Genomic DNA, 24650 nt, shown 5'->3' with positions numbered 1-24650 from the left:
GTGAGACTCCAATATTATCTGTATTCCGTAGGTGGGAAAATGAGAGTCAGATGAAGGAAGACACAAACTTTCCATTAATTTTAGTAATACGATCTGAGGCACACAGAAAACATATTACTCACTTTCCAGCCTTTCACTCTCTTTCAACGTCCTCTTGCAATCACCTCTCAGAAATCCAGCCTACCTCAGTGCAGACAAGCATGAAGTGAGGACTCTGTTGTCACTGATCATATGTGAAGTTTGTTTTAAATTCTGAATCATTCAGAAATTCTGTGGAGGAAACTAGGAGAAAACCTAGTCCTCCCAGAGCAGCTTTCAGCTGCCGTAACTGTAATAATATCTTCTCTCTGCTGCAGTCCCCTGCCTAATTTACTATACCACACTCAGCTTTGCCACAAATGAGGCAGTGTCTAAACATACTTCAGAGCTTGCCCACCTGAATAATGAATAATCGGCATGAGCTCATAACTCTAGATTCTGGAGAGAAACAGCCACCATGTCCCTAACCTGTCCCTTCCCTCTTATTTATCGGGGCAGAAAAACAAAGACAAAACCATATAAATAATGGAGAAGGAGGAAGAAACAGAAATGAGCAGAAGTGAGGAACGAAAGAGAAGAAACGAAGCGATATCTGTTTCAGCATGTCAGCACAGTATTTTAAATCTAAGGCAGTAGGAGTTGACTGTGGTGATGGTGACAACATGTCATCAAGCAGAGAAATGCAGAGGGCTCTTACTGCAGCATATAGGCCTGGCTGGCGTCCTTTTGTTTGTCAGGTACCTCGTAGTGCGGGGAAATCTTGCCAAGGCCACTGTCGCTCAGCATCCTCTTTCTAACAGCAGGATTCCACCGATCTGATATTCTAGTAAAGGAAGAAGGAAAAGAAAGGCTTTAAATCCCAGAAATTATCTCACATGCTCTGCTTTGTAGTTCTTTTATGCTTGTTTATTCCCAGTATTTTTCAGCCTGTTGCAAGCTAGCTTAGCTTAATTCACCATGATTAGAAGACTCTTCCTGAAGAGGAACATGAGCATTTCTAGTCTGCCTAGAGGACAAGGAAAAACAAAGACACTTCACAGTAATTCTAAGGCTCAAAGGACTTCAGGGCCTTAAATATTTGTATCAGAGCCCTGACAATGCAGAGAATGGGTTCATAACTTGATAGATACATTATCAGAGGGTGGTAAGGCACTGGCACAGGCTACCCAGAGAAGCTGTGGAGGTCCCATCCCCGGAGGTGTTCAAGGCCAAGTTGGATGGGGCCCTGGGTGGCAACCCTGCCCATGGTAGAGCAGCTGGAACTAGATGACCTTAAATGTCCTTTCCAAGACTGTAATTAACACTGCTGCACCTGATTCTGCCCCCAGATCTAACACTTTCCGTATCTCCCAACCTTTTGGCAGAGGGAATCAGAAAAGACATGCCAAATTCTGTTGTGGCTGCTGAAGGCCAAATCCCAGCACCACTCACCCAGAGGCCTGCTCCACTACCAGATCAGGCATTCCAGGTGGCGTCCCCCCCTGCTGTGACATTACCAGCTCTGGATCCAGAATAAAAATCTCGTCCTGCGAAATTTCCGTCACAAAGTGCAAATGTTCCTGTTGAAATGATATAAGGAACAAACAATGAACCTGTGGCGTTCAGTCAGAAAGCCCGCTGGCTATAGGAAATCTGGGAATACATCAGGCTGAAAAGAATTTATGGCACTTGTCTGTGTATTTAAATGCATACATAAACACACCAAGTTAGCAATAAGCACTCCTTAGATTTTAAGCCAAACAAGATTCCCAGCCAGCAAGCTTCACACTCACAGCAATGCTTAAGAGGCTGTTGCTCAGTGACTTTTGTCCATCAACACCATTCCACTGAAAACTGGAGGCCTACTCAAAAAACTGAGTCTTATGTGTCCAGCCAAGAACCAACACCTAAGGCCTGCCTTCAGATGACAGGGTTTTTCATTGTTTGGAGATAGTCTCTAAAAACTCAATTGCTTGTACATTCTGGACTTGCATCCTCATTAATAAAGCTCTCTTTTTCAATCCCTCTTTTTCTTTTATTGGCACAGAAGTCCCCTTCAGAAATACTGAGTATGAGAAGGTCTGTCTAAGTAGGAGGATGGGCAGGATACTTTCCCACATTTTGTCATTTTGTGCACAGGGACCATCATGCAGTTTTTTTTCTTTTCTTATAGAAACACATGGCGAAGAAGTAGGAGGAAAAGATGACACCGTGCAGTGCCAGAATTAGAAAAATGCAGAATAAACAAAACAAAATGGCATTGCTTGTTTTAGTCTGTAGCAGCATCTTCTTCACCTTGCTTTCAAAATTTTCAAGTACAACTTCATCAACGCATTTATATGACTGCATGCAAAGGCCTTTGGTGGCTACATTCAACACCAAACTTGAGGCTTCTGAGCTAAATTCACAGCTCCTTCTGACTGAAATAAACCACAATCTGCAGATATTCATATAATTCAAAAACAGCTTACATTGTTCTCAGGGGAACAAGACGCAAATGGCAAATGGGTAAATCAACAGTTTACATTTCATGCTGAACCACTAATTGGTCAATTCTGTCTATAAGTTGGGAAACATCAAAAGCTCTGTAAAATTTTCAAAGTGCCTTTCAGAAAATATATTCAGATTGGCAGATCTACACCATGGGTTTGAATCTAATGTAACAATATGTTGTTTTGGGCTTTCTTGGGAATATTTGATACAGCTCTATTTATAATTCTCGGCTTCAATCACACTCATTTCTACAGTTATTTCATGTCACACACAGGACCAGGACTTGTGGTGTCTAAAAATATCAATGAAAAGATAAAATCAAGCACACTAATGTAGCACAGATACCCTTACTAAGATATAATAAGGATGATTAATGTAGAACATCCTCATTTGTGTATCAGGTTGGTAGTTAAAAAGAAAAGCACATGATTAGCAGATACAAAACTTCAGTGAGCTCAGTGAAATAATGCAAATTATGTCTACTGAAAAATGGTCCAGAATTTTTTCCCTGCTTTTCATAAGAAATCATCAGCATTCTAGAGTACACAGGAGCAATGGCAAATCATTCATTTTAAGATGCATCTGGCATGGCTTTAAAAAAGATCTACAGAAGCAGTAACCAAATACACATTTACCTGAGATCTGTCAATGCGGTAAAAACGATCAGCGGAAGTTGCTGCAAAGAAGATAAATAAAAAAGCAGAAATGAAGCAAGTGGTGTAAGCAGAACTATATGAACTAAGATAGGCTGAGCTAACATCAGCACAATTTAAGAAAACCTCTGTGTCCATGAAGTCACAACATGATCTGATTCATTCATTATTTCTATATTCCTACACCACTGAAAAATGAATTTAAAGATGGGATTTGGCAAAACAATATTCATTGAAGCTATTAACTTGAAATAACTATTTAAAACACAGGCAAATAGAGTCTCAGGTTTATATAAGAAGAACTACTAGTATTTAAATACATGACAGAAAGAGCTGCATTCTTCCAATGACAGTATAGCAAGAACATCATAAAACTGATAGATCTAATATGATTGATTCAAATTGTGAACCTAAAAAACAATAATATGCTTGGGAATTCCTTGTAAAACAAATGCTCAAATATTCAATCTGAATTACTGATACGCTCAAAGAAAATTTATTTTACTCACGAACAAAACCTTAAAGGAGGGAAGAATCACTAAACAAAGTACCAATATGAATGTTGGCACAGCTAAATAATATGTATTGCTAAAAGCAGAACTATTTTATCACCTTCAACCAATTATCATAATGTGCTATTTTTGTTTCTGCTTTGCATTTACTTTAGCCAGTGAAATCACAGACTTTTTTTTCATTCTGGCATTTCTGCAGAACAGCACAGTGATATAGCACTGTCATTTTTGGCACTGCAAAGGAATATCAAACATCTAAAGACTAAAACTGAATCCATCTGTCCACCCAGCTTTCTCTAAAAACCAAACAGATCCTCAATGAATTTTCTATCAGTTTTCTATCAATTCTATCATGAGAGATGAGGAGAAGTGGTTCGAAACTGTCAAGGAGAAACTGGTTTTGTTTTGAACAATAACAAAATCACTCCCCCCACCCCCGGCATTCCTGAAGCTTTTGTAAAAGCAGTTGACTGTCCATTTTAGCTGCCCATTTTAGTGCTCTGGAGCCTGATGTAAAGCCCAGATAAGCTGCTCGCTTTGGCGAAGTTTGAGTCGAATACAAGAGTTACATAAAGTGCTCCCTTATAGGGGAAAGGCAGTACATTTCCATCACCTAAATACTGCAGTATTTATGAGAAAGAGTAACAAAGAACATAACCCTGCTGACGGCAGTGTGCTACTACAACCAGGTGTATTCTGAATCCAGGTACTGCCACATAAGTGCTGCATCACAGCAGACACTAATAAAAGAAAACCTCCAACCACCCTTGGAAGAACCCACATCCATGGGGAGACAATGCTATGGAAGATATTTTGATTGCTAGTTGAAGGCCCATTTTTCAGAAGGGAAAGGGGGCCACATACCTCCCTTTTCACCTTCTCAGCGCAGCAAGGAACAGTTCTCCTCCCTGGTTGTACTCTGGATGCACTGTCCTTCACACCTACACCAGCAGCAAGCAGCATGCTAAACACAATGGGAGGGAGACACACTTACCATCTAGGAAGCACCATCTAGGAGAGAGCCTCTGAACAGAAAGTACTCTTGGGAAAGAGCTTTCTTGGTCCTGTATTGGTCAGAGAAACAACATTAAAAAAAAAAATAACATATATATATATATATTTCTATATTGCACAATATGCAAAACCTGCAAAATCAAAATCCACTGGGTCTGCACCCCACTGACATCAGGGTTTTACTGTGCTATAGCAGAGCAAACCATTTACTCTCTATAAGTAGACTTGAAGCACACTCTCAGCTATCCTTTCTCCTTCATCTCAGCAATATCAAAAAGCACTGCATCAGAAGCAGCTTTCTCAGATGTGTGAAGTCATCTTTATTTGTTGGGGTAGAAGAATAGGGAGAGGTGAAAGAGAAGATCAGAAACAAACAAGCAATGAACTCAATTACTATGTTTGTGTACATATCACTTTCTCTTCTTCCAGAGTAGGGCTTTACAGCCCTTCCCACCTCCACCAGTCTGCCACTTAGAATAAGTACCCATATTGCTGTCCCTGGCATGTCCCCAATACACATCAGATTTAAAAACAAGAAGAAAAATAAGAAAAAAAGAAGCTGTTGTCTTCATCCAGAATATAGACAATGCAGAGTGCAGACCTGGGGATCATTGCTGGCTAATGCATCAGATATCCCACATCAATGTGTTCCCATTCTGTCTTGATAGACCTGCTTCTTGGGACCCAATTGATACTACATCAAGGAACCAAATGGCTGGGGAAGAACAAAGGGTGTTCCTTGTTTTCTCAGCTCTCACTGATCTCAGGCAAGAGGGATCTCAGAAAGCAGAAGGTGGTCATGGCTCTGTGCCATGCTGCCAGTGGATGGCCAGCCAGATTCCTAAAGCTGTTGGAACACAACACCTAAACACAAATAGATTTGCATAGGACAAAGCACAACAGCACAGCCTGTGGGCACCAACCCAAAATGTGCATAGAGCCAAATTCTGTCCTTAGTTATAACTTATGCAGTAAAATCAGCACACCTGCAAATGACGTAAATTCAGGCAGATATTCACTCAAGACCAAAATTTACTTCTTCTTAAGACAACAGACTATGGAAGGCTATATCAATGCACAAGGTGAGAAAATGAGAAAGCAGAAGCAATGGGGAAGAAAGGTGCCTTTGAGAAAAATACTGCTCTGCACAGGAAGCACAGTATATGATAAGGCAAATGTACGTATACCCATAACATGGGCACAGAGTGGTGAAAACAAACTGATACAAAAGTATGTCACTGGAACTTGTCTGAATATCATACAGATGCCCACCACCTTTCCTGACTGCATGATGCAGGTTAAAAAAAAAAAACAACCTGCACTGGGAATTGTACAGCTCTATCTGGTGAGTAGGTGTTTGAGAGTCTACCATCAGAAAGTAAAGACTGACTGAAAGAGTAAGTTCCAAAAAGAGATTTCAGTCAATCATGGGTTTTAAACCAGGAGGGATGACAGGGATATGAACAGTTAATGTCTAACATAATCCAGAAATCTGTCCTCCAGCTTGTGCTTCAAAGTCATCGCTCCAGCCTGAACTACAGCAGACCTTTTAGAAAGGCATCTAGCCCAAGTGACAGACTCCAAGTGACACAAACCCCACCAGTCCCTCTGGCTGTTGGCATCATGTCCAGCGTTTTATACAAGAGTGAAAGTGCAGAAATACCAGCAGAGATTTAAAATGACTGTTTATGGTGCATCATGCACACCCAACACATCTGGAACATTCATACAGATTCTCAGAGTTTTAAAGTTTGCTATATTTTCTTCTGCCTTTACTGCCTGTTGTCTATATCATTAAGAAAATTTAGAAGGGAAGGTTATTTCTCAGCAACTTATCTTACTCTTTTGCAAATCTGACATATTTCTAAAACATTTCTTATCCACATAGCCATGTGTCAGAAAAAAATTAAGAAAGAAATAAAGAATATATCAACAGAAAAATGGATGTTTCATTGGTTCAATTTCCTAGACTGCACAGATGTGTCAGTAAGACTGTGAGGAAGAAGTAGGTTGCTTTTTCTACTGGGAGAAAATCTCACAGAATGCTGGAGGAAGTTCTCTTTCAGTCTGGGTGGATAAAATACTTTCCAAAATGATTAAATACCAAATAATGCCCTCCTATGTCAAGAGACAGACCTCACTCTTCAATCAACATAATAGTATCCAACATTTTTTCAGCTCTTTGAGAAAAAAATGAGATCATGCTGCTGTTGTACAGACACGCACATGTTCTTGGTTTCTCTAAATTCCTAGTCAGCTGGGTGCTTGCATGCACTACCTGTCATTTTCAAGCAGCTGTGATGACAATTAGCACTTCATGTTCTGATGGATATTCCTTTCGCACAGCCAGTGAACACATCTCAATGCCTTCCAAGATGCCACTGTGAAATCTTAACAATTGTATTGGATATCATGACAGTTTTTCACAATTCATCTTATTAGCTTCTACTGCAATTGAATGGAACTTCCTATTATTGCTTTCCTTTCCAGTTATACTGGACAGAAAAGCAAAGACAGCTCCGGGAAACTCATGTGTCATCTTCTCAGTGCCTTAGATTTTGGAGCGCTGGCAATGAATCTTGTCTGAAATGTTACTACAGCCACTTACATATTTTGCTTTTATAAAGACAAAATATCTCCTGACCCATAATACCTGCATCCGTAGCCAGCCTGACAAAAATCAAATCACAGTTCCCTCCCATATTTGCACTCAGAGATTTTGCTTGATCCCATAAACCTTGTCCTGCTGTACAGATTTTGTCTCCAATTTATGTGCCATACAGGAGAGATGAAGACAGTATAACATTCCAGAACATGAACTTTTCTATAAATAGTTATAAAAAATGTATATTGGTGGTTAAACTATCAGGTTTGAAATGTACCTATTTCCTTCTCTAACATGAATTTATGGAGTTGTGAGATGGATAGGTTTACTTGTACCATAATTGTGGTAGGAGAGTCAAGGACTTTCTAAAATCTGCTACATTTGCTAATTTCTATTTATCTAAATGCACAGAGCTGTATGTATCTTAACATTTAGCCCACTGTCTGAGGAAGGGTTAGAGCTGGGATACAAAGGACAAAGGGAAGAAAGCATTGAAAGATAAGAATGCATACAAAAACGGCAGGTGATGCAAAGAGGAGAAGTGAGTGAAAGTTCTTAGACCTGTCAGAGTACATAATGCTGGGAAAAGGAAGATAGGGATAATGCTGGCAAATACAAAATCAAGTCACAAATTGCACAGGCTCTTCCCAAGAACCCATTATAGTTCAACAGCAGAACTAGCTTGGGAGGTCTCAAACCCATGAGAATAATATTTCATATACATTAAACTTGTTAGAGAAAGAAAGCAGAATGAAGAACAAGTCTAACATCATTTTTCTCATTTACACCCAGGCTTGCTGATAGTATTTCTGCTGACTCCCCATGTTTTGAGCTGCAGAAGCATCACACAAGAAAATTGTGTTTATGAGACCTAAAAGTACCCATGACACCTTATTAGCAAGATAAGACAGTTCCATCAACTCAAGAACCTTATTCACACCCATTATCCCCTGTTTTCGCCCCTTTGGTAATTTATAGACAGATGCTAACAAATGTGGAACAAACCACGCATTAACCTAGAAAGACAGTTCACAGAAACGATCTGCTAGGAATAAAGCAGCATTTGAAGAATCCAGGACAAACAAGTACTGAAGACAAAACTAGAGGGGGGCATTAAAAATACAGCATCATAAAAAATTAATAGCAAGTGAGGGATTTCACACTGATGTGCACTAAAGGAAAAGGCTAGGCAATTAATTTCTGTGCTGCTATAACTACAGAGGTTAGGGCCAAGTATGAAGCTGGTTTCTGACATTTCATTCCCTATTTCATCCCTCCCCATATGTACAGATTTAGTTCCTCATTTTACCTCAGGCAGTTTCCTACACATGGAGCACTCAGCAGCCACTTAGGTTAATTTATAAGGAATGGTACCGAATAACACAAGCTGTTTTATTAGCCAATTCACTAGACGCTAGTGCTGTTCTAAAACTCAGTCCTAGGGCAATGATTGACACAAATGTCAAAACTATGAGGTTAAAATTGGACACAGAAATGCAGAAGCAAACCATCTACTGGTATGAAGAAAGCAACTTCAGAAAAAAAACATGCCAAATTTGCATTTTCTTGTGGTGCCTTCCTGAATACAGCACAGTCCTGCAGGCAGTCCTGCCAAACTGGAATTCTGTATCACCCAGGTTATCATTAAAGCCCAAGAAATCATCTGCAGTTTCACTACAGTAGGTTCCCATCGGCTGGATCCTTGAATTTTTTCTCAGTGAATTCATTCCCGCTGATCCTAACAAGACTTACATTGTTAAACCTAGGAAAAGGCTATCAACACCTTGCAACTTGAGTCTTGTGGTCCTAGGCACTTTGTCAATTGACCATTGTTTGTGTCAAGTCTTCATGCTAATGCCAAATTAGCTCAGGAGTCAGTAGATTTAGTCTGAATTATTTTATTCCCAACGTAATCATTTTGCAGCACAATACTTTACTGAGAGTAATACATATTCTCGAATGCTTCCAACTGTAAAGTTCTGTATTGTATAAACTATACAATATAGCTGCAAAATGCACAAAGAGCCCAGTTTTAAAAACTAGCCATCTAAAAAGAGAATGGTCTTGCCACATACAAAGGGCACATTTGTGTCCAGGATGGATTAAAAAAACTACTGTGAAGATTATGTTAGTTGAGAGGAAAATGGCTGTGGTAATTATTAATAGGTTAGGTTTGCTGTACACTTTTCTTCTCAGTGATAGATACTACTACTTCATCTATGCAATATAAAAAATTACTGTTCCTTCTCTCAGAGAAACATCTTTTCTTTTGTCACTTATTTTAAAGGACACATTCTCTCATTTGCTTCAAGAGGCAATTTTAAAGATGATTCCATAAGGTTTGCAAGGAAAAAAATTATCTCAGGGAAATCAGAATGAGCCTCCATCATCTGAGGGCAAACGGTAATCAAAAATTCCTCTAAATCCGTGTTCAAATGCAAACAGTGTAGTCCACATGGTTAAACTTGTCTTTGTTCTTCATTTACTAAATGAAGCTCATCTTACCTGGTAATGAACTCTCTGTGTAGTAGAAGTTGCTGACTGCAGGTCCTAATAGGATGAAAGATATGCCAGTGAGAAAAGATTAAATCAACAGAAGTTATTGCAGTTCTACTATTTGAAGTGGCTGGCTAAACATCATAGAGTAATTTTGCAATTTTCCAATATTTCTCATTGGTTTTAAGTATATTAAACAAACGCCACAAAATAGCCAAGGAAAGTTCTCTTAAAGTTTGCATTAACATGCATCTGGAAAAAAACAGTCTAGCTTTAAAAATTTATACAGAGGTTATGTTAATGACTTTTTACCATATTACAGATCTATTTATATATCACAGATCTATTAAAACTATTTAAATTTAGAATATCTGCAGCAAAAAGAAAGAAAAAAAGCTAGAAGCCTTAATATTGTCTTTTGTAAGCATTTTTGAGTAATTAATACACCAAAGAAAACCCCTGGTATTTTTCCAGGTTTAAAGACAACCTCATGCCAAAAAGGTCATCTCAGTGTTGTAAACATCATCCCAACTACTGTGTTGTAATCTTCCATTCTCAGATGGAAATGGGATATGAATGACTCATATGAATGAGGTCCATAGCTCCTGTGCCAATTGGGACAGCCATTCAGAAACTCATGTAAAGCACCACACTTGTAAATGTTTTTGAAAGATATCATTATAAGTTTATGAAACAGCGAGAGGCACTCTATTAATGAAAATCCACCAGTTTTATCACAATTCTGCACACACATTTAAAATTAATCAGGTAATGGGGCATTTGGATTCTCAGTTTCCCAGGTTGTACTGGGTGTACCTTACAGAGACAAAGCATTCAAGAAGATAATAGCTACACTTGTATTAGCTGATAAGCATATATTCTTGTATTTTTTGAAATATCAGTTTGATATTTGTAGTGTTTGTTGGAGTCTCTGTTTACTCCACAACTGTGTTAGAGAATAATATCTGCATAATTAGATCCATTGAAATACCATGATATTTATCCTTACAATACAGTTTGTAAACTAATTTGCTCAGAAATTGCTATAAATGCAGCAATGAATGCAGAGAGTGCATGTATTCTGTTCAGTTTCAAGAAGAAGCAAACACAACAATACACATCAATTCCGCTATAATTTAAATGGTTTCAGCACGATTTATTTTTTCCTGTTTGGAAAACAATGTTTTGTGTTACTCTTGGTTTTAATAGCATATCATAGCTCTACGGTTTTGTTTTCAGCATGAGGCAATATGCAATACTCATAATACGGAGTTGTTGCATTCCTTAGACCTATACACTCAGGAGTGGAAGAAGCATAATACGGATTAATAAAGGATACTTAATTCACAAAAACCTTACCTCTTGTAGACGGTCAATATACATACGACAGGTCTCCAAGTCACAATCTCCTCGTACAACTATAATTCCTAAGGGAATGGCTGGGAAAGGAAAATACAGAAAAATGTCTTTAATTGAGGTCTGTTGAATTTAAAAAAATTGCAGTATGTTTTGTTTTGTTGTTTATTTTCTTAATGTCCTCACTAAAGCTCCCTGCTTACTAAATCTTAACAGTCACTTAAAATCAGAAACATAATATTCATCGTTCGTCTTAATCATTTGTAATTATCAAAAATTCTGACATTCAACTGCCTTCTATCTCATATAAGCTAAAAGAGATCTAGTAAAATTGTGTACTTCCCTCTCTGATGTAAACACCAATTATTTTTTGCAGGGAAATGTACCACAGAGTATTTCATTTTCAAAACACTTAAGATTCTACAGAGATGATTTAAAGCAATGAAATCTAGTGACAAGTGACTTAGATGGTTAAAAAAATAAATCTGTTTTCTAAATTACTTTTACATTCCACCAGGATTTTGTTTTTAACAGTATTTTGGGGATTTCCTTTTAATCTTCTGGCAGACTTTTCCTGGAACTCAGTTACTGACACCAAAGAATAGGGCTGCTTCTGCTTTCTAGCCTGAGCTTATTGGTTTATTGACTTAAGATTAAAGAAATATTTATTTATTACTATATAATGAAATCTTTACTTCAACAGGAGAAAAAAATAATGACAATAAACTGCAGCTTATTAATTCACTACATTTTACGATAGGATTTAAGGAAAAAAGAGCATACTCAGAGGTTAACGGCTTCAACTTTATATCTCCAAAGTAAAATTACATCCACAGTAAAAGCAAACAAACAAAATTGCAGAGTGTCCCTGAGGTCGCAGCCTGACATAGGAGAAAACTAGTGTCTTGTTATTTTGATGTAAGTGTGCTTTGAAATAAAAATTGTTCCATTTGCATTCAAAACTTACATATGTCCACAATGTCTTAGAGGAAAAGAAAGGAAAGGGAAAGGGAAAGGGAAAGGAAAAAGGAGAGAAGGAGAAAGGAAAAAGGAAAAGGAAGAAAGGAAAAAAAGAAAAAGAAAAAGAAAACTTGCAAAAATACAGCAAATAAGTCCCCTCAGTCAAAGAGAGCATTTTAGATAACAAAGAGTTTAGTTTTCCACAACTATTCTTTCAGACTCTAGGTTTTCTTTGTTAAAAAAAAAAAAAGGTGGGAGAAAGTGTACCACAAGAGCTGCTTACTAAAATCTTTTTAAATAAAAAGGAAACAAATATGAGAATTCTTAAGCACACAAATGTCTGAAACTGAATCATAAAATTATTTTTTTCTCCCTCAAGAGTCTTCAGTCAAACATTGCCCCCAAAAGTTGGGAAGCAGCAGGAAATGGATTTAAATCGTCATATGAAGTATTCCAGAAGGAGAGAAGAATATCAGCTCACAATTTTGGTAACTGAAAAACAAAAAGCAACTTAATGTCATTGACAGTACTGAGACAAACAGAAAGAACAACTGTGCTGCAATTCCTCCTATCGCTCAAGGGTAGTTGACTAAGAGGGGCCCTGAGATGCTTATCTGTTGGGAAGCTCAGATAAGCTGATAAGGGAACAGGTTAGTGATAACACATAATGGGGAACACCTCCATGGCTCATTTTCTTGTGGCCCACCAAGGCTGGAAGCATAATGAGAAATGAGTGGTCTCAGGGAGAAGACAGGAAGCAGCTACAGGACTGAAGGGCATAATGGAGCTCAGAGGCCAGCGAAGGGCTCCAAAGATACATCACCAGCTCTGTCAGCATGGTGTTCGGAAAGCAATGTAAACAGCAGAGCAGATATGAGTCTCAGAAAACCAGAAGCAGGAGAGGGAAAAAATGGCAGGGAGGGAGAAAAAAAAGGAAAGAAAGAAGGAAGATGAGGGAAGCAAAGCCCATGCTACTCATCAAATAATGCATCTGACAGTAATCCCAATCCAGCCTGTTTTCAAAAAGCCCAGCAGACAACATTGCTCATTGCAACCTCTAGGGTTTTTTCATTACTTAACCGAGCTTGTGAGACAAGCTAAGTGGAATGAGGGTCAATGGTCAGGTCTGCTTTATGTATGCTGACACTCTGAGTTACAGACTGATTCCCTTTACTTTGTGTTTGCTGGTGCTTAACCTGCTCTGACAGGAGACCCTTATGCTCTTGGCAATGAGCACTTAATGACCATCTAGTTTTAATTCAGTAAATCCCTCTGCAGCCCTTATTGAAAGGGCTAAGATTTTTTAGAGCACTAAAAAGTGAATTGCAGCAGACATGACTATATCTTGAACAGTTTCAGAGTGCTGGGGAGATACAACATTGGTTTATAAATTGTCACCACACAATTTGTTCCTTTTGTATTGAATAACTTCCTTCAATTTGACAGGGTCCAGAGCTTTAACCCACTGAAATAGTGGAACTAACACAGAATGACAATCCTTAACCTCCACTGCTGATAGCCCTAAGCAGAAGGACCTTATAAACACGGAATTCTAAAGAAATTCACCAAATCACCCGTAAAGAAAACACTAGTATGCAATAATATATGGCTGAGCTGTGACACTTATGAGCCTTATCTGCATCATTACAGATGAAAATTATAATCCATAGGTATAATTAATTATCTGCATTTTGTACATCAATTACATGTATAATTTGCTCTTAAAAAGGGATGTGTGACTTCTCCTGCCTGGAAATCCTGAACCAGCACAACGTCTGGTTTTATGGGTCAATGGCTAGCTAAGGGATAAGGTGTGTGAGAGGGACCTATATGGTTCCATCCCACATGGTTTGTGTTCAATTAAAAAACTTTTAAAGTCACTACTGAATAACATTACTTCATATGCTAAAATGTTGCTTGATAAACGTGAGGGGTTTTGTGTTGTTTGTTCTTTGTTGTTGTGAAACCCATTTGCTTTCCAGCAAGTGAAATGTTTCCAGCCCTCATTTGTACCATAAACCACTGTAAGCACGGACAACACATTATACAGCCAAGATTTTCAAAGTGCCACAAAATAGCAGCTTTTTGAAAACCCTTCAAACCCATACAGACTTAAACTGCAGGACTGTTGCTTGTTCTAAACATAGGGCAACACTGTGCAGTGGGGCCAGAATCACAGAACCATTAAGGTTGGAAAAGACCTAAGATCATCTAGTCCAAGCGTCAAATGAAGTTATGATGAATAAAGTAAAGACGTAAGGTTAATGTGCATGCACTGCCTGACATTCAATGTCATTGTAAACATTTTCATTAGGGAATTAATGGACTTCTGTCTTTTTTGAATAGCTCTGTGTGGATAAGGATGTGAGCAGCAAAAACCAGTGCTGCAGGACACAGTGATTACTGGACATGTTAGGTGAAAGGTGGGAGTGGAAAATAAAATTTTGCAGTCTTGCATGTATTAAGAGCACAAACACTGCAGAGCAGCTTTCCAAGATACCCGCAGACTATCCATTCTGTGACAACATGGACGTATCCATATATGGGAATATACCAAACACAGGATAGTCTCAGATCACAGGCCAAGCCACAGCATTCAGTAGACAGATTTTTTTCTCCTGAGGCGCCTGCTCTTCTGACTGCTTGCATCTAACTCCCAGCTTCTTTGTGTTCCATGAAGGGTGAAAAGAACTTTGTCCGTGGAGCTGTGGATACGTACTCTAAGACTGCATGGATAAGCAGCAGTGCAAGAACCCCAGGAGGTGAGACAGCCAGGCAGTTGCTTCACATTCTGAACCAGCACTGCGGAAAGTTTTTTGTTCCTAGCAATGCTGACTGAAATCAAGTGTCAGCAGGAGGAGGGTGAGGTAGATGCAGCTGTATGACTAGCGTAATGCTCTAATAACTGCAAGATTAGTAGCATTTCCTTAAGCTCTCACGAAATTAGCTATGGAGTTTATGTAAACAAAGAAGAAATCTTCTATTAAGTGCCCATTATGTTGAATACTTATATATACTTATATGTGAACTCTTCAGCAGTACCAAGAACACTGTCTGAACAGTGCATACTACACCATCAAGAAAAAGTAAAATTCAATTAACTTTCCCATTTATTGTTATGAAAGTATTCAATTTGTGATCTAAACACCATGATTAACCCACTCAAATCTCAAGTAAGACAGCCTCAAGGCAGATCATTAAGGTAGATGTGAACTCCAGGAAAACTCATTCCAACACTGACATATACCTCAGGGGAAACGGGAGATTAGACATGGGGCTGTAAATGTTTAATGTAGCAAATAAAGGATCCTCACTACTGGAAATGTTATCAAAACATCATTATCCCGAGGGGTTTTTGCTGATATTAGAAATGTGAAGAACCAAGTAAGCTCTTGTGAGAGAATTCTAAGATATTCGGACACTTAAATTAAGAGACTTCTCCAGTGTGGTTTTAACACAACCACACTGTTTCTACAAAAGGATTTTTTCTCCAAAATAAATCTATGCCATACATCTCCTCAGATCCCTTTCATTTATTCTACTGACAGAATCAAAGCCTTCTTCGGTTGCTTGGCTGGTTGTTGGTTTTTTAATACTAGTGTTTCAGTACTAAGATCCTCATATATCTGAGCATAAAATGCAATGGAGGTTACAAGACTGAAAAAGCACATTTGAGAGGGTGGTCATCCCTTCCAGAATGTCAATTCTCCAACATCCAGACATAGTAAAAAAGAAGCTGCCTGTCGAATGCAGAGGGAAATTGTCCCAGACACCAGATGAAAAAGAATGAGTTAAAGAATGACTATGAAAAGTTTGGAATTGAGACTGGTAAGGAAGAGATATTGGGATTAAGATCTGAAAGAAGAAATTTTGGTGAACAATGCTTAAGGGTTTACAATTAAGAAAAAGAATAGGAACCTGAGCTGTAAGATCTATAGAGACTGACAAAGATGAACAGGGAGAAAATGAGTGCTGAAGAGGAATAGGATTGAAAAGGTAAGAAGAAATCAGACAAGGAAAGTTATAGGAAAGGAAACAGCAGAAGAGAAGTATGCAGAAAAATCTATGCCATAAAACCAAATTAAAGTGTGATTTCCTGGAAGGTCTGGAATGGAACTTAATGTTTTTGTCTCTCAGTCCTGTTAATAGCTTAATATATGTTAATGAAATACATTGGAATACTGCTCATGTCTTCTAGGGCAAAGGAGAGGTGAGTCCTACAGGTTACTGTTTACCTACTAGCTCAAAAGACAGAGGACTGTGTTGGCTGTAGGTACGTTCTATATATAACCAACTCCATGACATGAGATGTACACCTAAACCATTGAACTTTTTGTGTTACTTGTTTTGGTTCCTTTTTTTTCCCCAAATCCAGGCAATGACATACCCTCTGTTAAACAAATGTTATGACCACAAAGTCAAGAGCTCAAGGTTATAAAAAGACAATTAAAGTTGCCTGTCTCAACATCTATGTATAGATTCATTGTGCTATTACCTTTAGCCATTTGATCACATTCTATTTTTTCTTCTGTTAGACTCCAGTGTCTTTCTAGCCTTTGAATACATGCATGAGTATGAAACATGCATTTGTATGGATGCATATCAAAGATAGAAATACAATCCACTGTGTTGCTTGGACAAAGCTCAGAATGTCTCATTCTGAGACAAAAAGAGAGATTTCTTTTGACATAACCAATGTATTTGACAACTTCTTTGTTTTTGTCATTTCTGTTTCATTTACAAGCATATATCAGTGGTTTGCATGGTGATCTGTACACATCACCATGAGAATCTATGAGCACAGAATGAACAGAGTTTGCAATATTTAGCTCATTGTTAACTTCTAATCATCTTATTAGGTAACCTTAGGCAACCCATTAAATCCTCCCAGTTTCATACCTTACTACATCAACATGAAAGAAAAAATGCAGAATTATCTAATGTCTGCACAACTCACCTTGAAAATGCAAAGCTGTTAATCAATACAGTGACTTTGAAGCAGAGTGAAAACTGGAGGAGTGTCTGTCTGTAGGCAATGCTGCTCTTTACTGTGCCCCTTCAGATAAGCTACCACATCTGCTAAGAAAACTCTTGACAAATAAGCAACCATTAATTCTTCTCTAACAGGACAGAAGAGTGATTTTGTAGCTATGCTACAAAAGTGAGTTGGAGCTTGATGATCCTTGAAGTCCCTTCCAATCCAAGCCATTCTGTGATTCTGTGATTCTATGCAGTCCACTCCACCTACATCCATCCAGATTGATGCTGCATCGCAGTGAGCACATTTTATTCAGTGGTTAATCAATCTTGTCCATCTGCTAACTCAGGTTTTCCGTCATCACCATAGTCACCTAGCAGATCACTACTCCTGTGTCCTTCACATTATGAGGAATGAGGATGCAAATACCAAGTTCTCAGCGCTGACCTTCTCTTATTTAACTAGTTGCTCAAAATCACACTGAATATGCTCCAAACCATCTTCATCCACTACATCTTTGACCACAGGTGTTGGAACTAGTTCATCCTTGAGATCCCTTCCAACCCAAGCCATTTTATGATTCTATGATTTCCTAGGTGGGATTCTCAAACTGAGGTAAATAGATTGCTGATATGAGGAAACCACGGTATCTGTCCATGTGCATATCTCAAAATACATACAAGATTGTTAGTCCTTGTACTCAATAAGAGTTTATCAGATGACCCCAAAACACTCAGATAACCTACAGAAATTGAAGGCAAGACATATGCAACATAGATATCTGGATAGATATAATTAGCAAGGGACAGATTACTGGAAGAGAAGTAAGAATATAAGATTAATGTCACATCATGTTACTCCTGATCTCAACACACACAAACAAAAAGCAAAGAAGCTAAATAGAAAGAGATTGTTAGATTGTAGCTAAATCAATTACTGTACACATAGAAATAAATCTTCAAAAATTGTTTTTCAATTTTCTGTGTCACTTTATTCCATAGGAGATAAGGAATGACTGGTTCTGTGTGAAATATAGTGATGTGGGAGACCAAGAGCTCACAGAGTTGATGCTTATTTCTGATATTGCTGACACTGGGGTTGAGTATGATTCTTCCTTAATCTTAGTGGCATTGAGTAAGCAAGATGGGATCTCCAAGGATAGAACATACAAAATATGTAAAGAGCACTAAGAACTGACAGATTCTATTAAATAAACAAACAAACAAATAGATAAAGCTTTGTATCTGCTGCTGCTGGTGAGCTGATTCACCCCTCCAGCTTCATGGCGCAAATCTACAGTAATTTACTAAGGAGAAAACATAGATGAGTACCTTATGGTCACTAATTCGTTCATGGGTGTATTAATTTCTAATAATTTCTGTATATACATCCATTGTCAGTAATTTCATAGGAGCAGTGAAATGGGGAAAATCTAGTGCCATAAACAAAAAGATTTTGTTGTTTTAAGAATAATTGAATTGTTCCCCCCACATGCTGTTTCGAATCATACTTTCCTGCCATAGCAGGAAATCAGAAACAGTACACAGAAGATGCACAGACAAGACACAGAATTAAGTTCTGCCCATCTGGAAACATCAACTGAATTCACTTTTTGAATATGATGATCTTGGTCACTTAAGGTAGAACTATCACATCAAGAAAGAGGAACTGACACTGGTGATTAGGGTGACAAGTGCTTGAGACATATATAGGAATGTGTTGGAGATAACTACATTAGCAGCAACTTACAACATAACTAAAATGGTCAAGATATATCCCTTTCCTAAAAGAGTGCATGGAATCATTCAACCCCGTCATAGAAGGATCAATAAGTAACCCCTGTACCATCATCAATCATCACAGAGACAATACTGAGATGCTGACAGAATGAAAGAGAAAGAGAGGAGCATAGGGGAGGGAAACAAGGGACAATTCAGAAACAGCATCTTGGTTAAATGCCAGCTGCAGTGACAGAAAAGTAAAGAGCAACGGAAGGAGAATGGGCTAAGAACAATTTTGCCCTTCAGAGAATAAAATGACACTGTTTAATTGCTCAGAAGGTTTTCAAAATGAGGTGTCTACCTCCAACAGAGTGAAGATTAATCTTCACGGAACAGTTTGTATGATGAGTTGTTAGACGTCGGGAAGTACAATTTCAGATGAAGCAGCTGATAGAATCAAATCAGTATTTTGAGCAAGCCAGGGAAGTGAAATGTATTTACTGTGAATTAAAGTGATCCAGATTATTACACTGATGTCAGAGATTTCAAAACTCTATTATGGAGACATGTGACAAGCAAAAACCTTAATAGCTTCTTTGTTACTGTTCTTTCACGGATAACAGCATGAGTCATTATTAATCAGCTTCCTTTTCCTGTTCAGATTGCTGTGGGATTCTGGTTTAGTCTTCAAAAACTATGGGGAGATAAAAGTGCTTTTAATTGGTGTGGGCAGAGTATGGATGTATTCATAGTAAGTATAGTATTCTGGAATTAAATTGTAGATATTCAGCCAAAGCTTAAAAAGACAAGTAAATTGAGTCTCTTGTGAACATCAAGTCTTACATACATTTCCTGAAAGCTACAGACGTGCTGCAGTAAGCTAACCCCACTGAAAACAACACATCTGGATGAAATACTACTACAACAATGTGAGTTGCCCATTGTGTGTTCTCTTAGAATAGCAGAATATTCTCAGTTGAAAGGGACCCACATAGATCATCAAGTCCACATCCTGGTTACACACAGCTCTACCTGAATTGACCTAATTTGCTCCTCACAGATGTTCTCCTCCAGACCCTTCACCATCCTTGTAGCCCTCCTTTAGATACTCTTTATGTCCTTATGCTTTATGTCCTTCTTATATGTTGTGCACAAACTGCACACAGTGCTCAATATGAGGACACAGAGCAGAGCAGGACAGTCCTTTCCCTTGTCCAGTGGCAGTGCTGGCAACCAGTGTACAATTTGCCTTTTTGGCTGCTGTCACATGTTCAACTTGCCATCAGCCAGAACCCTCAGATACCTTTCCACAGAGTTGCTTTCAGATGCCTGTCCCTCAGGCTGTACATACACACCAACTGCAGAATCCAGCACTTGCTCTTGTTAAACTTAATGCATTTGGTGACTGCCCAGTCCCGTAGTCTGTCAAGGCCTCTCTATCTTCAGGAGAGTCAACAGCTCCTCTGTTTGCAGTATCACTCATAATTATTCAGCTAGCATACAATACTCATATTTAAATTTTTTATTCAGACTTATAAAATTTCAATCTGTCACTCACCATGGCGATTTATTTCTTCAGAACAGTAAAAACCCTTCTCCTCCCATTGACTCCCCCCACCCATTATGGCCACCTTGAAGAAGAAAGGAGAATTGCTGTTCCTGCCTTACTACTTCCCTCCTCCTCCTCAAGCCAAGTAACTTTAAGTGACAGTGCTCCAGGAAGAGGTTTGCTGATGTAGAGTGAGACAGGACACTTATTCCAAAGAAGTGTTTAAACACATTATAGTGCCAGGCAGGCAGTGATACAAAGGTGTATATCCTTTGTCAGATGATGCAATGGCTCTTAATGATTACTTAATATGTACTAAATTTAAAAAAAATTACATCTGTTGTGGGAATGGATGAGGATAGTTGTCCTCAGATGGAAAGGCATAGGAAGAATCACCAAAAGAACCAGAATGTTTCCAACAGAGTTTCAAAAGCATCTGTCCAAGACGACCGTAAGGATACTCAAGGTCAAACTCTAAACTTGAAATAAATGCTTCTCCAGTGAGCCATAATCCTCATTTTATGATAATTCTCCTCAGTCCACAGATTAAGGCTTAGATTGCTTTGATTATAGCTGAAATCTACTAACAGAAACTTTAGAAAAGGCTGCCAGGACCTACATTAGAATTCAAGGCATCTCACTTCTTTTGTTGGAAGGAGCCCAGATGAACTGAGAGAAGAATAAGGAGGGATGGGACTGGACGGGTGAAAGTGAAACAGTTTAAATATCTTCCAACAGTAAGATAAGCAAACCAATTAAAAGGATTGTTATCCTGTAATTATCAGAACACTCTATATTACAGAGGGAGCTGAAGCTTTGTTGTACAACAAACAGTCATGCTTGTAATTTAAGATGAATAATGAGCCAGATGCATGAACAAGACTCTATTAAATTGTTATCACAAGCAGACGTGTCCCTCATTGATTAATGACTGTGTGGCACCAAGGAAAGGAACTCCATTTCCAAGTGTGGATCATCGTCATCAGTGTTGCCAACGCAACCATCTGTCTGCTTTTGACTTACCCCTGAATGTGGCAATTAAACCATTACATGTGGAAAGAAAACAGTGATTATTTTCTTATGTGCAAAACTGAGGGCTCTTAAAGAATAAAGGAAGCCAAATTTTCTTCCCAAAATAAATGCACCTGAGCAAAATCATATTCATTGCAGGGGAGTTGGATTAGATGACCTTTAAAGATCCCTTCCAACTCTGAGAATTCTATGATTCTGTGATTTTATGATCAACCTCTCAGTTTGAAACCAGTCTCTTATTAAGTTTTAAATTTGGTGTTAATCATAAAGCCTTGGTAAGTTTCATATGCTAATAGAAAGTCAGCAGAGTCAATGCAAAGACAGAAATAAAAAATCAGGTGTGAAAAACACTTACTTTATAGTAAATAAAATCAATGTGCAGAAAGCACAATTAAGTAAGAAAACACCTGAACACTCTTTATACAGACAGTATTTATATAGAAAGAATGCATGTGCATATACCCAATTAGATGAGCCTATAGCACAGAGGACTTGTCCAAAATGTATGTTTGACCCTGGGTTGTTTTCGTTTTGCTGTAGTTAATGAGAGATCTATACATAATATTCTACCGAGAGCAAGTACAACCTAGCTTCTTCCAACTTACAAGCTTCACGGAGTTTTTCCTTGTCATAATGTAGCCCCTCATATTCTTGCAAATTAATCCGGTTCACTCTGATCCGCAGGCGATCAGGGATGGAATGAGGACTGCAAAAAAAAAAAAAAAGAAGAAGAAGAAGAAGAAAGCTTCTTAGACAAAGTTTTCCATGGAAGAGCAAAAAACGAAATACAATATGAATTAATTTTAACCTTTGGTAAAAGAATAATAAGAGCAAGCCTCTTCAAAACTGGACCTGATCCTCACTGGCCCACCACTGTGTTTTTACAAGATCAGGACTACTGACTACACAGAATAGATGCTGTATCTTAAATGACAAGCAAGATCAAGAAGCCTGTTTACTGTCTGTATGATCTGGAATTGCAAAGGCTTTTCTGAGCTCGTCAGTCTCTATATAGATATCCCTTCCCATTGCAGATGTCTTTTTGTACATCCCTAAAGTAGGAAAGCCGCAAAGCTTTGCTTCAGGATACTGATGCTTTCTTTGGAAGCCTCTCAGGACTTCTTTTTCTCTGTCCACCAGGACATTCACTTGGACCTCCAGAGGATCCTCTTTCCAGGGAGCAGAAAACAAAATGTTGTTGAGAGCTGGATTGCCAAACTAGAGTCCAATACACGTATGCCAGAGAGACCATAAAAAGAAGTTTGAGCACCTCATTTCTACAGATTTCATCCAGATTTATATGCCTTGGAGGCCTGCATACTTTTGAAACCTTTCACTGGTTCCTATCCATAAATTTGAGTGGCCACTAACTGATAGACAGTTGTTTTGAAGAGCTTTGTTTTGATTTCATACAAGTTTCCATCTTACTGTTACTGTTAGATTTTGCTTCACTGAATGCTATGTAAACTTGGCCACATTTGCATTTTCCACTTGTAAAGGGAGAAAGATAGCTTGTGTATTATAATACACATATAAAGTGTCTGTCTTGACAGGTTCATCCCACCTAAAATTTGATTCTTCATTCTGCGTTTTGCACCAAAAGATTGTCTACTTTCACTTTGTTTTAATCTAGTTAAAAACAGAACTCTTAATGCACACAATGCCTTTTAAAAGATAAAATTCTATGCACCATCACAGACAAGCTTATCGTTTGCTTTATTTCAGTTTTAAAATATTTGACCTTCAGGATTGTCATTTTAAATGCCAATTTACACCCCAGAAATGTAATTTGTTTTTTTTTACTTTTCAAGCAAATAATTTTCTTTTTGGCCTGAAAATACTACAGACCTAACACATGGTTTGTAGAAGAGCCACAGAGATAATAATTACCACATATTTCAGTTTCCTGATTGCATACTTTCTCTCTGTTGACATAAACGGCTCTGCCACATATTGACAGATGAAAATAAAGATTGAAAATCAAGTACCAGTATAAAAATAACTCACTGACACAAGTACTTCTAGCCTAAAAAGTGATAAAGGATAATGAATTGAGGGTATCTCAGTAATTGAGGTCTAAGGCAACAGGTTACAAGAAGCTATAGTCTTTCTGTTCTGAACATGAGTTTCTATATTAAAATGAAAATACATAAGGAATAACTTAGAATACATCATGAATGCTAACAGTGACTGCAAGACTGATGCATTCAGCAGCACATAGGCTGCTCTTTGTGTTTTCTGTGGTGATTAACAGGGACTATTGGGTAAAAGTGCTCCAAGATACCAGGAAACTCTCTATGTTTAAAGTAAGATTTCACTTGACATGCAGGGTGATAACTTCCAGCAAAGCTTCAGGGAACAGCTTAGTAACTCCCATCCCATTAGGTCAGATGAGCACTCACTACCTGGAATCTATAAAACTGGCTAAACAACCAGGGAGTATTAGTGCATGCAAGTCAGAGGAAAGGTGCATAGATGGAAGAATATAATTGCAATGTCTGACACTTTTTTTCCCCCTTAGACAACTTCAAATGCCACATTGCTGTATTAGAAATGGACATAGTCTGAGAAATAATGTTTCCTTCCCAATTATACAAAACACAAGTTTCAAAAATAAAAAGTGGGAGCTTTTATTTTTAGTCAAGAAAAGATAATAAATAAATAAAAAAACATAGGAACCTAACTGCATAGAGGAAAAAAATAATGCAGTGCATATAGTAGGGTTCATGAAAATGACAGTCTGAGCACTGAAACGTGAAGTCTTTTATGTACTGGTACAATACATGAAGAAGCCATGCTGTTTTTCCCATGGTGTTCTACCACCAAACATTATTATGAAGGTAGCTCAGTCTTCCAGCAGATAGGTTCACAAACTAGAGATTAGTGGTAGGTCTGGGAGAGTGACTGATTATGAATGATGACTTCTCTGAGCTCAGCTGGGAAGAAAGGCCACAGAGTGACAGAGAAATTCAGCAATGACTTATTTCTTCTGTGACATTTGAATGTGCTACAAAGATAGCTATTCCTGCCACGTCTCTAATTAAACCAAATGTAATTAAATCAAGAAACCGTCTCAAACCATTGTTTTTCCTGAAACCAGAACTAAATCTATACTGTTCAGCTGAGGTCTTAACAATCCAAACTGGAATTTTATTGAAAAAAATATTTTCCAATCACAAGTACAAAAAAAGTGTTTTTACCAGAAGTTGTTACTCAAACAGGACTTGCTCAGTCCAGCACTGGTGATGTTTGCACTCCAAACA

At 38.2% G+C, this 24650-nt stretch overlaps 1 protein-coding gene across 1 annotated transcript in view; it reads right to left on the bottom strand.

Moving 5' to 3' along the window:
- The window catches only part of DGKI (diacylglycerol kinase iota), a gene marked incomplete at its 5' end in the record, with an annotated part of 65708 nt that overhangs the window by 14579 nt on the left and 26479 nt on the right, over positions 1–24650 (bottom strand). Inside the window, 7 exons of the mRNA XM_019611633.1 lie at positions 737–862; positions 1471–1598; positions 3147–3187; positions 4671–4740; positions 9801–9845; positions 11151–11230; positions 21993–22093. Of these exons, the coding sequence (XP_019467178.1) occupies positions 737–862; positions 1471–1598; positions 3147–3187; positions 4671–4740; positions 9801–9845; positions 11151–11230; positions 21993–22093 (591 nt within the window). The remainder of the gene's footprint in view (positions 1–736; positions 863–1470; positions 1599–3146; positions 3188–4670; positions 4741–9800; positions 9846–11150; positions 11231–21992; positions 22094–24650) is intronic.

Source organism: Meleagris gallopavo, chromosome 1, assembly GCF_000146605.3.
Source record: "Meleagris gallopavo isolate NT-WF06-2002-E0010 breed Aviagen turkey brand Nicholas breeding stock chromosome 1, Turkey_5.1, whole genome shotgun sequence".
Classification (NCBI taxonomy): domain Eukaryota; kingdom Metazoa; phylum Chordata; class Aves; order Galliformes; family Phasianidae; genus Meleagris; species Meleagris gallopavo.
The sequence above is the reverse complement of the archived record's forward strand: the minus strand, read 5'-3'. Positions and strand labels throughout refer to the sequence as shown.